General features: G+C 34.8%; 1 protein-coding gene across 1 annotated transcript in view; it reads right to left on the reverse strand.

Annotated features, from left to right (window-relative positions):
* Positions 1–259: 259 nt before the first annotated feature.
* LOC126889696 (uncharacterized) overlaps positions 260–16618 on the reverse strand; it is a 35905-nt gene continuing 19546 nt past the window's right edge. Inside the window, exons 3-4 of the mRNA XM_050658225.1 lie at positions 10100–10643; positions 260–455 (exon numbers count right to left, since the gene is read on the reverse strand). Of these exons, the coding sequence (XP_050514182.1) occupies positions 260–455; positions 10100–10643 (740 nt within the window). The remainder of the gene's footprint in view (positions 456–10099; positions 10644–16618) is intronic.

Below are 16618 nucleotides of genomic sequence, written 5' to 3' on the forward strand. Positions count from 1 at the left end.
AATATACTCCTTAATATCTTTCAAACAAAAATATTAATAAGATTTGTTGTCTTCTCTGTCATGATCTATATGTTTCTACGCCATGTTATGTTGATATTGGTCGTATGATGGTTTTACATATTTTACACTTTACTTCCCTATGGACGCCTTGGGATCCAAACACCTGCGACAGAGAGAAGGATGCTTTTTTAACAAGCATTTTCATTACCATATTTCCTCCTCGTCGCTGCAGTCCTCAGTTATCTGCACATCCAGGTAGCTATGTGAGCTGTTTTACTAGTTCAATGTTAGCGTCGTTTATTGTCAAATTATGTAAGCTTCGTTGTTTTCTTGCTTGTATTAGGGCTTTAGTTTTATCTACGTTGACGGCTAGCTCTATTTCTTTCGCATTTTCCTCAAGCTCCACATAAAGTTCTGTAATGTCTTTTGCGGTTCTTCCCGTCAAGTTAGACTTACTAAAAATAATTTTGTTGAGTTTAGAAATATTTTTCTTATAACATAATCCATACATATAATAAACAGAGCCGGTACCAGCTCATCCCCCTGTTTTAACTCTTTATATAGGCGGAAAAATGAAAGAATACCCATGAACGAACATATAAAACACGCTGTATTTTCCTGTCAACGTGTCACAAAGAAAATTGCCCAGCGCAAGTACATGTAATAGCTATTTGTATAACAAGGGAGGAAAGTGCTACTTTTCCTCCCGAGAATGAAGTTTACTGCCCGACGCGTAGCGGAGGGCAGTAATCATTCAAGGGAGGAAAAGGAACTTTACTCCCATGTTATACATATGGTTTTTCCACCTTCCTCAAATTAATTACAAGTCATTTTTTATTTTTACTTAATTTATTTATGTTACTAACCAACAAAATTTATTAAAACTAAAACTAACAAGTATGTACAATATAACTGTCAACTGTCAAATATAAGTCAAATTATTAATGTAAACATTGTTAAATCAAAATAACAATTTACTGTTTTTTACCATTCTGCAAAATACGGAGTGTTTTATAAATAAACGTTAAAATGTATAGATACTGACGTAATAGAAAATAGATAATGTACAGGGCGTCAATAAGTTATATTTCATGAATGAAATACCATGACGTCAGTTTTACTTTTCCTCCCTAGGGAGGAAAAATATTTTCCTCCCTAGGGAGGAAAAGTACAACTTTGCTCCCTACAATCAGGTCCGGAAAAGTATACTTTCGGTAGAGGTAGGTGGAAATAATTATTTTCCTACTGTAGTTATCTGGAAGGGATTTGTCAATTGATTTTGAACTATCCTTTCGGTAAAGTGCTAAATAAGCCTTGTCCTTACAACCTTGTGTATTGGACCAGACACTACGAAATTGTTATTTCCAATTCATCATATTTGTATAATAGATTTCTTCAACCAACATTGACGATAGAGTTGCTAAGTACTAAATATGTAATTGAATATTAAATGCGTATTCGAAAAATATCCTAATCAAATTTGTAAGGAACTTCCCGTTCCGATACAACCCTAAAAATAGTTTTATCTTTACTTTCACACACAACATGATTCACTAAAACATAAAACATGCTCCATATTTTGTTTATCTATGCATTTCAGTGAAAAACAACAAAATTTTCCATTCATCAAATCATCTGTGTAACAAATGAATTTATGGCAGAATTGCTGTAGACGTGGCACCATCGCTCGAACGTTGTGTAAGGTGGTTGCTGAGGTGGGAGAGAGAAAGAGATTTACATCCATCTTCTAGTTGTAACAACTGCACAAAACCAGCTTTCGGAATTAGATTTACAAACTCTACTACCAGTCTCGAAAATGTAGGAGGCAATAAAAAAATAAGCTGATCATAAAATGCGCTTTGCATTTCGGGGTTGCTCGGGTATTGTTTGTTTTTACAGCGCCTACAATAAGATTCTACTTTTGGAAGTTTATGATTGAATTTCTGAAAATGCAAATATTTATATCTGGGGTTTAAACAATAATTTAAGATCACATCAGGAAATACGGCATCAACATTACGGACAATGATGAACATTCCCTTATGATGCTTCCTGTAATCAGGGTTATCTCCCTTCATCGTGGAAATTGGCTTCGGTTACTCCTATTTTTAAGAAAGGCAATAAACTTGATTGCAATAATTATCGCCCAATCAGCCTAGTACCTATTGTCAGCAAGATCATGGAAGCCATTATTTCCGAAGCTATGTCTGAGTTTCTCCTTCACGAAAATGTGATTCCTCACCAACAACATGGTTTTATTAAAGGTCGTTCAGCAATCACGAATTTACTCCATTGTGTTAACGATTGGTCGTCATCTTTAAACGATCGGCATCCTGTTGACGTAGTCTACTTAGACTTCTCCAAAGCTTTCGACCGTGTTCCCAAGCGTCGACTACTAGCTAAATTGGATCACTTTGGTATCCGCGGAAAGTTAAACCTTTGGATTCAGAATTTCCTATGTGATAGGTATTTCCGAGTTCGTGTTGGGGAAGCATATTCATCAGATAAACCTGTCAAGAGCGGAGTTCCACAAGGATCGGTACTTGGACCACTTCTCTTCTGTGTCTATACAAGCGATCTTCCACTCATTATATCTAGTAAGGTTTCCATTTACGCTGATGATACCAAGTTGTACGTTAATCCTATTGTTAACCAACATGTTCTTCAACATGATCTCGATACAATATTGAAGTGGTCCTTGGAATGGTTACTTCCTCTAAACATTGAGAAATGCGTTGTACTACACATTGGCAAGAACAACCCGTCACTACCGTACTTTATAAATGGACATCCCTTAAGCTCGGTAACCTCCCACAACGACATCGGAGTGATAATTAACAGTGACTTAAATTGGTCGGAACATATTGTGTCGGTGTGTAAACGTGCAAACTCGAAACTATTTCTGATACGTAAGTGTTTTACACGTATTTCTTTAAATTCCATGTGCAGACTTTATTCAGTATACGTCAGACCTACTCTTGAGTTTGCAGGACCGGTTTGGAATCCAGATCTCGCTCGTGACAAGGTATTAATCGAAAATGTGCAGCGTAAAGCTACAAGACTCGCATTCGGCCGCGTAAGACCTTGTTATGAAGATAGACTCACCATGGCTCATCTAACGACTTTCGAGCGTCGACGTCTTCGTGGTGATCTAATTTTGTGCTTCCGAATTCTGAAATACAACTTTGGAAACCTAAATACCATGTTTACCATAAACCGAGATGATAGATTAAGAGGCCACCAATACAAATTAAAGAAGGAGCAGGCAATAGCACGGTCCAGAGTAAACTTCTTGCCTAACAGGATATTTAATATTTGGAATAATTTAGATCGAGACACCATATCAGCAACTACAGTGAATACGTTTAAAAACAGACTGGATACGACAATATTTCATACATAAAAATTGCACGATGTTAAATTTTCTATGGATATTTTACTAATATCTCTTATTTTATGTAACTGTCAGTAGTTATTTTACATTGTTATTTTTCTTTGTTTTTGGGCATAATAGGAGCTTGCTCCTCTGCCCTTACTTGTTATGTAATAATAATAATAATAATGCTTTGAAGAAATATGTACATACGGTTAAAGTAGGGTGATTAAACATACCGTAAAAACATACGCCCGTCTACATACATACATAATCGATTGTCTCTTTTACCATTAGGTGTCGAGGATTCCTCCTTTATATAATACTCTCTGCAAATGTACGCCACTTCTTCCTATCTGCTGCTAAAACTTTTGCTTCTTGCCACGATGTTCCTCTTTTCTTAAGTATTTCGTTTACACTAGTGTTCCAGCTTTTCCTTGGTCTGCCCCTCGTGCTTTTACCCACTGCTTTGGCCCTCCATGTCATTTTCACTTGTCTGTCACCACTCATTCTTATCATGTGACAGCCCATTTTAACTTCTTTTCTTCAACTCTTATAATGTTCTGTGTCTTATAATATATTCGTTTCTTCTTCTGTCTAATCTTCTTGCTCCCACCACTTTTCTTAAGTATCTCATTTCTGTAGCTTGTAATCTTTTTCTTTGTCTGTCATTGAATACCCAGTTTTCTGCCCCATATATTGTAATTGGCATATATACGGTTTTATATACTGTCATTTTGGTTTTTCTCGATATTTCTTTTTTGTTTAGGAAATTTTTATACAGTGAATAATAAGTTCTCGTTGCCAATTTTATTCTGTTTCCAATTTCATCTTCTTGTGTACCTTTGTTGTTTAACATTATTCCCAAATACTTAAAGAGGTCTACTTGCTCGATTGTTTGCCCTTCGATTTCAATATTTACAGTTGCTTCTTTGTTGGCTATTGTCATTACTTTAGTTTTCTCCATATTTATTATTAAGTTGTAGTTTTTTAGTTCTTCGGCCCAGATTCTTATGTTATCTGCGAGAGCCTTTTCAGTTCTTGCAACTAATACAATGTCATCAGCAAATGCACAGGCTTCAATTTTTATTTGCTGCAAATTTCTATACCATACAGCGCATTTTTTTTTAGTTTTTTTTCAACACTTTTTAATGAAAAAAAAAATGAATAACCATTTTCATTTTTATATGCCATTAGAGTGAAAACTTAGTCTTATTGTAGCAGTTGCCGCTAGGGCATCTACCATTTCGTTCGGGTATGCCATTTCGTTCGTTGCAATCCGGGACTGCACGCTGGGGTTTGTTTTGGTTGGATCAGGGAGAGCAGCATATGTGCCTCCTGATGAGAGACTAATAAGTTTCGAAACCGGTAGAGGTGCTTGCTGCACTCTCTGATTGGACTAGAATATGGTTCGGCTGTATTTTCGTTTTGCAACAAAATTGAAAATGGTTATTCATTTTTGATTTACATTTACTCTGATTGGAGTACGAAGGGAACCATTCTCGTTGGAACTTTACGGCGCTGAGCAGATGGGACGTGAATTGTAAATTGTAGAATTCCCTCATCTTCCTTAGTCTCAGCATCCGTATGGCTTGCATATTGTAGAAGCCTCGGAGGTGTAACCAGAGAAGGGTCCCATTGTTTTCATTCTGGTGGGGTATAGAATAGCATTATGTTGTTTTATATGCCATTAGAGTGAAAACTTAGTCTCGACTTTTTAATAACTTCATCCATAACAGAAATAAATAACAGTGGGCTCAGCACTCCACCTTGTCGAACCCCGTCGTTGTTAGAAAATTCGCCTGAGATTAAGTTACTTGTCCTGACCTGTTTTTTTGTGTTGACATATAAACTCTTTATTACACTTACACAGGGCCGCGCCAAGGCTTTCAAGCGCCCCGGGGCAAGAAATTTTAGGCGCCCCTTTCCTCCTCCCTTTGTAAGTAGAAACAAACTACAGCAGACTCTCTCTATAACGAGCACAGGTATTACGAGGTTTCGGTTATAACGAGGTACACTAGATGTCCCATGAAATTCCTATTGAACTATATCACCGCTGTAAAGAGGCATATTTGGTTATAACGAGGAAAAATGAAATCGAAAAATGTTTCTTAATAATTGAAAATAATTGAAAATATTTTATATACACCCTACTAAATTATGTTAAACAAACGTTTCTGGGCACTACCATAGGCTTGGACGGGGGAAAATGAATGGTTGACCCTTCACAAATTCTACGCCACTGACGAAATTGTTATTTTAGCATATTTTTTAGATTTTTCAACATTCTATGTAAATAATATATTCGTTATTCGTAACGATAAAATCATTAGTTTTAGAGATATTTGAAGTTAAAAACGAAGAAATCACTGTGCCGCTTCATTTTTAACTTCAGATATCTCGAAAACATTATTGTTAAAAATGAAGAGTATATTATTTACATACAAAGTATGGAAGAATCGAAAAATTACACTAAAATAATTTCATTGTAAAATTGATTCATTGTAATAAATAAAATTTTGAATCCTTAAAAAGTAGTTTTATATTTTAAATATTATTTGCATATTTTAAGCATAATCCTGCATTTTTTTACAAAAATATATGTACATTAGGTAAAATGCGCATTTTAAAAAACTTTCTTTGCAATTTATCCGCTCTTTAATTATTAATATTAATTTATTAATACTTTAAATTTACAATATAAGTAATAGCTTTACGTGCTTTATTCTTCACAAATTGTTTTATCACATCTTGTGTGTCTAAGTTATTTAGCAAATCTGATTCGATTGAAATACCAAATTTTGAAGCCGTTCTTGTGACATTGATGATCTTAAATAATTTTTAATTATTTTTAATTTTGAAAATGATCTTTCTGCTGTGGCCACTGAAACGGGCATTGTTAATAATATTCGCAATGCTATACTAGTATTAGGAAATGCATCATTTAATTTATTTTTATTAATATAATTTAATGTCTCAATTGGAGATGATATTATCTCTGATTTTAATTCAAAATTTTGCAGAATTTTTAATTCATTAAATAATTCGATACAAGCACAGCGTAGATACAATTATATATTTGTTCCCTCAGGCAAGCCGCACACCAAAGAAACATGAAACGAAAAACATGTTTCATGAAAAGAAAACACTGCTAAACAAATCTCAAAGTCCGCCTACCAATGAAACGGGTGTGATTCATGCTCATGACACATTTTTATTTTCGGAGAGTTTCATAAATGGCCGGACATATATTTGTTTAGCAGTGGTTTATTTCCATGAAACGTAATTTACGTTTCATGTTTCTTTGATGTGCGGCCTGCCTAAGGCACATCAAAGAAACATGAATTACGTTTCATGGAAATAAAACAGTGCTAAACAAATATACGTCCGGCCATTTATGAAACTCTCCGAAAATAAAAATGTGTCATGAGCATGAATCACACTCGTTTCATTGGTAGGCGGACTTTGAGATTTGCTTAGCAGTGTTTTAGTTTCATGAAACATGTTTTTCGTTTCATGTTTCATGTTATTATATAAATCATGTTATATTATCAAAAGATAATACTGACTAAACTAAAGACAAAAATTACCATTCATCAGATATAGTAGCTTGTTCACAATGGAAGTAACCATAATATGAACGTAAACCGTTATCATTTCGTAAACCGTAATTTGTACATAATTTTATGCAGCTTTCACAATAGACTTAAATTTTACGTAAAGACAGGCTGTATTTACGTAAAATTTAAGTCTATTGTGAACGCTGCATAAAATTATGTACAAATTACGGTTTACGAAATTATAACGGTTTACGTTCATCTTATGGTTACGTCCATTGTGAACAAGCAGTAAAACCTAAAGGGCCATAAATAGAATTGGAAATGACAGTCGTGGGCTAGGAGTCCTTAAGTGGACACATATGTGCATTCCTTAAGTAATATCGAAACAAAACAGTTCCTAGCTTAAAGCAGCTTTACATCAAGGCTATGCAAGTCTCATGCTATGCAAGTCCGTCTTGCATGGCGTATCTCTTGCCTAGCCTGGCCTTTTTACATCAGAGCTATTTCTATGCAATTTTAGATACCACTTTCATTGTTGCCAATAGAAGAAATATATCAAAATATTAACTTTAGATATTTCACTTGGAAATTTCAGTCCATAATTAAAAATATTCAAATATAAATCACAAATTATTACATCCGATAAATACCATTTAAATTTACACAATAAGGTTAAGTTTTTTCTAAACTATAAATTTTGTCATATTGGCAACATGAATTTTGACAGGACTTGCATCAAAATAGCATGAAAAATAGAACATGTTTTAATTTTTCGTCTAGCACAGGAATTGCATGGAAATAGCGCGTGGGCATGCGCAGTAGCGTGATCTGTCTTGCATGGCTCTTGCCTAGCATGAAAATAGCATAATGTAAAACTGTCTTTTATAAATTTACCATGAAAAGTATCGACTGTCGCTAAACATCCAATATAGACTACTTCATAGAAATTTGGGTGGTACGGAAATTGGTTGTTGTTGAGAGAGATGAATGAGAAATGGATTTATTTTTAAATTTTTTATTTTTTAGCACTAAGCTTTTTTAACATTATTTAATAATTTTTCAATAGATTATAAGTAGATCAGTAGGTATAAAATTTTTTTCGGTAACCTGTCGGCGCGGCGCCTTTTCAATCACGGCGCCGGGGGGCGCCGCCCCTCTTCGCCCTTATGGACGGCGCGGGCCTGCACTTACAAGTTCTTCATCTACTTCCTTGTTTTTCAGGCTTTGCCATATTCCTTTTCTATTGACCATATCAGACGCCTTTTTCATATCTAAAAACGCCAGGTACAGTGTATCGTTTTTTAACAGTATTTTTTCAGTAATTTGCTGTAGTGTGAATAATATGATCTTGTACGCTGTGTGATGGTCTAAATCCACTTTGTATATCTGCCAGTCGAGGCTCAACTATTTCTCGTAGTTTCTTTTCTAGAATAATTTCGTAGATTTTCAACGCTGAGCAGAGAAGTGATATACCCCTATAATTATTGCACTCTTTAGTGTCTCCCTTTTTGTGTATAGGCAGTATTATTGAAATGTTCCAATTCTCTGGGATTTTTTTGTTTATCCACGCTAAATTTAGTAGGTCATGTAATTCTTGTTTACCCTGTTGTCCAAGATATTTCAATAATTCAGCATCTATTCCGTCGATCCGAGCTGCTTTACCAACTTTTAATTTTTCTAGTGCATCTTCAACTTCTTCCATCTTTATTTTAGTTTCATGAACGTCTTCTTGCTCTCTTTCAGGTGTTTCATCTGCTATCTGTATGCGATTCTCTGCTGTTGTATTTTCATTATTTAAAAGTTCCTTGAAATATTCTCCCCACCTTTCTATAATGGGCTCATCCTCAGTTATTATATTGTCGTTTCTATCTTTTATCTGCTGTAGTTTAATTTCCGTTTTACTACTCATATTCTTTAATACCCTATAAAATAATTTTGTATTTTGGGTACTATTTTCTTCCATAGTTCTTCCAAATTCTTCCCAGGAATTCTGCTTTTCTTGTTTTATCTTTACTTTAACTTTGTTGCACTGTTCCTTGTATTTATCGTATGCCTCTTGATTTATTTTTTGTATGTACATTTTTCATAGCATTTTCTTTTCTCTGACTTCTTTTTTAATATCGTTCTTGTCCTGCTGTTTCTAATAGTATTGCCTTAAATCTGATCCACTTTTCTTCCACGTTTCTACTTTGTCTTCTCTTTTCAATCCTTGCAAACTGTTTTTCCGTTTTCTCTATATACTCATTTCGTGTTTGCAAGTTTCTCAGCTTATAGATTCTTATTCTTCCGCTATAGTTTTTGTTTTGTATCTGCTTACGGTCCTCGACTTTGTTATTCTTAAATACTCCTTCTAGTAGATAATGGTCACTACCTATCTCATAGCTTCTTTTTACTCTGACATCTTCAACTTTACTCCTTTTTTCTCGAGGAACAATTATGAAGTCTATTATTGACTTTTCATTTCGCTGGGGCATTGCTCTTGTTATATTGTGTATTTCTTTGTGCTCAAAAAAAGTGTTGGCTATAACTAAATTATTATCTATACAAAACTCTAGCAATCTTTTCCCGTTTTTATTAATTGTGTGTTCTCCGTGCCTACCTATAGCTCCTTGCCATTTCATGTTTTCGTTTCCCACTCTAGCGTTGAAGTCTCCCAATATTATGAGTGTTCCCTCATAATCTTTTACTGTCTGCTGTAGTTGTTCCCAAAATTGATTTTTGTCGTTAGCTTTGTCACTTTCTCCAGGTGCATATATTACAATCATAGTTATAATATCGCTTTTACTACAATTCATTGATACTTTCAATAGTCCCTCATTGATGAACTCCCAATTTCTTATACCTTTTACTTTATCTTTGGGTATCAAACAGGCTACTCCTGCTCTGGCCCATTCAGTTTCCTTTACACCACTGTATATTAATAGATTTCCATCTCCTATTATTTGTGTCCCAGCTCCCTTTTTTTTGTCTCATTGATGGCTATTGCAGCATAGTTTGTGTTGCTAAGGGTTTCTACTAATTCTAACTCTTTTCCACTTATTCCTCTAACATTCCATGTCGCTGTTCTCCATACTTCTTCGTTTTTATCTATAGCTTTCAGTTCCATTTCTTTTTCCGTTTTCATTGCCGAATTTGTCATAATTTTGTCCGCCTCTGCTTTTATTACTTTTTTGGATTAGCTCTGTTGCTCTCTTTTTCAATTGTGCCAGTTTCCATATTCCATTTCCATATTTCATCGTTTATAATGATCTTCTGGTATTTAAATTTTACAACATTACCTTTTTGTCTCTGTTCATTTGCATATTCTCTTAGTTGTTTTTGAATATCTCTTTCTTGGATCGTATAGTCATCATCAATAAAAAGTTTTCTTCCTTTAATATGTCTAAACTTGTTCTTATTTTTCATTATGTCTGCTTTATCACCATATGTACCCAATTCTAACTTGCACATTCTCTTATTCAGTTTCGTTATCTCTTTTATTTCACACTTTGCTCCAAGAAAAGTTTGCAACTGATTCTCTATATCTTCTTTTAGCTCTTTAGTATCTCTTGCAGTGTCAAATCCGGTGACAATAATGTTATTTCGACGTTCTTTCTTTTCCATAGTTTTAAGTTTATATTCTAGCACCCTGATTTTAGTTTTCATTACTTCATTTTCTCTTCTAATCTCTTTTACTTCTTCCAAACTCTGCTTCCATTCACTTGTCAAATCTTTGACAATTTTTATTAATTCTTTACGTTCAGTTCTCATTTATTTCATTTCATTTGCTATCTCTCTCATTCCGTTTGTTACTTCTTTAACCATCTCGCTCATTTCATCCATTCCGTATTCCTCTGCTACACCTATGGATATGAGTAGGTAATATATGTTGCCTATCTGCTAGCGCCAGCGATCATCTACAACTCGACGTTTCAGATAGATAAATCGCTACCAACTGATGACACCACGTTATTTTTGTTTCAGCTTACCTCGAATATTATTAGTCCTATTGTGTCACTAACACTCTCAGCACTTTATTGTAGTATGTTATTTACTCACGACTCACTTTTACAATTTCTAATGCTCGATATTTCCGAAATTCGAATGTAATAAAGGAGCACTCAAAATTGCGTTGTTTATCAGCACAGCCCAGAACGTCCCGTATTTACGTTGGGTTGATGATAACTTTGATGATACACAAAAGCACCAAACATTTTGTTAACAGTTTTTAATAATCATTCAGCTGTTGCATACCTATGGTTTATCCATAACCAATTCAACATTTTCCAGAAAGGAATTAAAAAGATTGAAGGGAGAACAAAAAGTGTTATGGAACTTAATGATGTATTGGAATCTACTCTCAAAATGCTTTGAAGAAATATGTACATACGGTTAAAGTAGGGTGATTAAACGTCCCGTGAAAACGGGATTGTCCCGTTTTTTAACAATCGTACCCGGGGTCCCGAAAAATCCTCCCAGGACCTCTAAATGTCCCGTATTTACGTTGGGTTGATGATACACTTTGATGATACACAAAAGCACCAAACATTTTGTTAACAGTTTTTAATAATCCTTCAGCAATAATCCTAATTGACCAGAAGAAAAGAGGAACATTTCTTATCATTTAATATTAAATCCATTCTTAAGCGTGGTAGTGGCTTAAGGCGAAATTAACTTAAGAACTAAAATTAATGACTTTTATAAAATCTGCATACAGTATCTTGAAAAATTGAGTGTACTGTTTCTCTACTTTCTCAAAGTTTAAAGTTTAAATGGATGCTTTTGCAGGAGATCCCCAGTTTGGAACAAACAAAAGAGGAAACTATTTGTTACTTCGATGAAAAAAACATTGCCATAAACAATAATTTCCTATTTGATCATGCACCTTGCACCATTAGTGGATTTTGTTAAGTAAAAAAATTAAAGAATGGACTGATGAAGATAAAAAACCACCTCAGTGTCACGAAAAATGGGTTAACAAGATAACGTTTCGATGGAGACCCCTCGGACCCCCCTTCAGCTGGACCATATCACCCCCAAACCCTCCTTGGATGTGTCCCGTTTTTTTCAAGTTTATGATTTGGTCACCCTAGGTTAAGCCAATGACTTCAATGCTTGAAAATTATTTTCTGGTATTTTTCGAAGATACTAGTACTAGGCTGTTAAATAAGTTTTGCGGTTAGAAAAGAAAAACGCAATTTTATGATTTAAAATACACTTTATTATTCAGTATAGCCTCCCTGAACATCAATACACTCGTTCCAGTTCCAAGATTCTAATTTATAAATTCCATCCCTGAAGTGAAAATTCCAACGCTTCCACAGCTGTTATGACCTCAGAATTTAAAAACGCTTTCCACGCATGAATTTTTTTTAGATATTGAAACAGGTGAAAGTCGCTAGGGGTCAAATCTGATGAATACGGTGGGTGCTTTAACAATTCTAACTTTATTTCATGGATTTTAGCCATTGTTAAAATGCTCATATGACACGGTGCATTGTCTTGATGAAAAATAATTTTTTTCTGCAAACCGAGTGAGAGAGTGAGAGAGAGAGAGAGAGAGAGAGTGAGAGAGTGAGGGAGAGAGGGAGAGAGAGAGAGTGAGAGAGAGAAAGCGAGAGAGAGAGAGAGACCGTTGAGATATTAAGAAATTTTTAGCTTTCTATTAATTTTTCTAAACTTTTTTTGGTACGCGGGATCCAGGCCTACGCCTACATCCGTAACATTCTCTCAGGTTGCGAAATCACGATATTCTGCGTCTGCCTATGCTTCTTTTTCCTTGAATCTTTCCCTGCATAATCAGTTATAGCAAGTTGTATCTCTCTCCACGGTAATATGTCCGATATTCTAATTTTCTTGTTTTGATGGTATTTAAGATTTCCATTTCTTTATTCATATTTCTCAGAACCTCTTTGTTTGTGCCGTGTTCTATCCACAATATTTTCAGAATTCTTCTGTACACCCACAACTCGAATGTTTCTAGTTTTCTCATTGATGACGCATTCAAGGTCCAAGCTTCCATTCCATAAAACAAAGTCGAGAAAACGTAGCACCTAGGCAACCTAACTCTTAGCTTCAACTTCAAATCTCTTGTGCTGAGCACGTTGCTCATTTTGTTAAAATTTGCTCCACCATTTTCTATTCTGATTTTGATTTCCTGGAAGGAATCACCTGTGGAGTTGATCATCAGAGTAGCAACTCAAAATGTTACACTTTTACCAGGAGAACACGAAACTAAAGTTTACAACAATTCTAAAATAAAACAGTAGTAACTACAATTATTACAATTTTGATCAGAAATACAGCGGAGTGCCGCAATGCATAACACGATAACTGCGTTTTATTACTGTGTTCATCGGAAAATGCCGATGCACCTGTTCCAAGAAAAAGTGATTCTTGTGCCATCTAGGCAACAACTATTGAACTTAAATTATAACAGTTTTCTCAGGGGATAGTGCAATATATATACGAAAATCTATTCCTGTAGAAAAGTGAAGATAGAAGAAAATTTGATTTACTACACTTTTCTTCGGAAAGTGCGATATATTCCTAAATATATAAATATACCTATTTAACAAACATCCTGTGTGACTATCTATTAAATAGAAAAATAAAAGTAACCAGTAAAACATGGCTGGACACAACGTAGGGAATTTCTCAGAGATTGGTGTTGGGACCGATAATGTGGAACATCATGTACAACGGAGTATTGGAGTTAAAGTTTGGGGAAGAGCTGAAAACAATCGCTTTTGCAGATGATCTAGCCATTAGCCAATTAGGGGGTCATTTAAAAGGAAAAAGAAATAGGGACTTTATGAAGTTAAATCTGTCTTAAAGACAGATTACCCAAGCAAGTGCTACGATGGGCACCAAAAGGACGGCGGAAGAGAGGAAGACCTAGGAAAAGCTGGATAGAAGGAATCCATAGGGAAATCGGAGAAAGAGGCTTGAACGAAGACATGTGCTACGATCGAGAGCAATGGCGATTGGGAATCGGAAGACGTCGTAGAACGTTATAAACCGATTATATATATTGATGTGATCTTGATTATTGATATGAGATGATAATTTTATATGTCATTTAATTTAATCAATGCATTACTAATAATCTAATTAATTTACCAGATCACATATCAATATGTTTTCAATCTCAGGGCTTTTTATAAAATTAATTACTTACATACGTGGCTTCTAAGTATTTCTTAATGGTTCCTAATCGGGATAGGAAAGAAAAGAGTAAAATAATAACACATATGGGTTACAATTGTAATCAAAATATTGTTTATTTTATTTAAATGGCAATCACTGCTTAATATTTGCTATATCTTATTATTCTTAAACATAACATTTACACATGGGAATCTTATTTTCTTTTGATTTCCAATTGAAAGTTTTTATTAACATTTAACTATTATGATTTATTAGCAACAATTCTATTTAAGTTTGATGAAGCTTTTCTGATATTATTGATTATGTTTCTTCAATTTTAAATGTGGTATTTACTACGAAAAACCCATACATTCATGTCCAAACAAATGAGACTGACCTTTTTCTGGTGCACTGAGAATGTCTTCACACAAGACCCATTTCCTGCTATCCTTGGCTGCAATCAAAACCTCGTCCTGGCTTCCAGTAATGTTCTCCTCTGAAACTAGCTCGTATAGCTCTCGTTTCCTGCTTCTGTCGTGATGCTGTGTTCTACCTTTTTCGAAACTGCAATCAGCTACCGGGAACTCTTGGCTCAAGGAGGTTCTTTTACTCTCAACCTGGCCTACCTCTCGTTCTACGATAGATACTCCACACTCACGGAACTACACAGGCTTTCTCACTCTCCGTACACTACCGTCTACTACTCGACTTCACTTCTCGACAGCTCAAAACATTCTGATCTCTATTTGTCATTCATTCCCCTACTTTCTAAATATCCCTTCCAGATTCACAAATCAAAATTCCACCACCAACTCTCATTCGCAGTATTCCTCAAAACCAATTTTTAAACTTTCTAAATATGCTTAATGGATTTCAAAGAAAATAGTTAATTCCCATTCTAAAATTACTTTCTACTATATACAAATTTTAATGACCTATTCTCTATTTCCACTTAGTCTTATTTAGCATCGGCTAATGATCGATCCTTCCACGAACAACGATAATGACCTATTAACGATTTCACTTGAGTCTTATTTAATCACTTCTTAAAATTAAATATAACAATTTGTTGTATACAGGTTGTTCTAAATTTATATGCCCGTGGTTGAGAAAATTAAAAATATTTTATATTAAATTGAATTTTGTCTATAATTATCAAATTTTAATTTTCATATCAAATAGAAATATAACAATATATATATATATATATATATATATATATATATATATATATATATATATATATATATATATATATATATATGAAGTTAAACCTAGAAGGGGTTGAAATTATATATATATATATATATATATATATATATATATATATATATGAAGTTAAACCTAGAAGGGGTTGAAATTATACCGAAAAAAGAGGCGAGCATGGGCTTCAATGACCGAGTCAGTTTCTCAAAACATACAGTTGAGGAGAAAACCGCAGCTTTAAGAAAGATAATGCCAAATATGGTGGCCTAGTTCATACAGAAGAAAGATGTATTTAGAAATAGTACACTTTATAGTTCACAGAGCACGGTTTAACATTCAGTGAACCGTGCTAGTGGAAGTAGGCTTAGGACATATATATTTTCACTAATACTCTTTGTTTCTCAAAGCCACCGTTGCTCAGTCGTTGGAGTTTGACGACATGATTCTTCTTGGGCACCTCTTTTTAAGGACTTTAAACCGAAGTCGGACGTTTAATAGTAGGAGTTGATGGCCACTTTCTCAATCTGCGCCCGGGTATCAATGTGTAAAGAGAGTATATACAATCATAAAAATATGTTTGTGTTAGGTGAATGAAAAATGTGACTTACTTATATGAGGAAATAAATAAAGGCAAAATATAACAAGCCACACCATTATTTAAGAAGATGAAAATGTATTCACCAACAGAACGTTGAGAATTCTCTCAAGACGTTTATTATGCTGGTACATCTACAATCTCATCATCATTTGGCTCTACAACTCTATGTGAGTCTTGGCCGCGTTTACTATTTCCCTCCATTGTTGTCGGTCCTGAGCAGCTATTTCCCATTGCTGTACTCCCATTTTGCGTAGATCGCTGGCTACTGCGTCCTTCCATCTCTTTCTTGGGCGACCAACTGACCTTTTTCCAACGGGCCTTTCCCAGAATGTGGCGTTTAAAAGTCTTTCGTCACTTGATCTTAGTACGTGACCCGCCCATCGTATTCTGTTTGATTTAATGTAGCGTACTATGTTTTCATCTCTGTATATTGTCTGGAGTTCATCATTGTGTCTTCTTCTCCATTCTCCTGTTGTCTCTTCTCTGCAAGGCCCATTGATAGTCCGCAGTATCTTTCTTTCAAGTACCAGTAATTTTGTTGTTTCCCGCTGATTCAGAGTCCAGGTTTCGCTTCCATACGTTATTGTGGGACGAATTATTGTCTTATATACTCTTATTTTTGCTGGTCTTGAGAGTATTTTGGATTTAAGTAGGGTCCTTAACGAGTAATATGCCCTGTTTCCTGCAATAATCCTGGCTGCCACGTCCTTTTCATAGCTATTTTCAGATGTTATGATCGCTCCCAAGTACTTA

Source organism: Diabrotica virgifera, chromosome 1 (assembly GCF_917563875.1).
Source record: "Diabrotica virgifera virgifera chromosome 1, PGI_DIABVI_V3a".
NCBI classification, from domain to species: Eukaryota; Metazoa; Arthropoda; class Insecta; order Coleoptera; family Chrysomelidae; genus Diabrotica; species Diabrotica virgifera.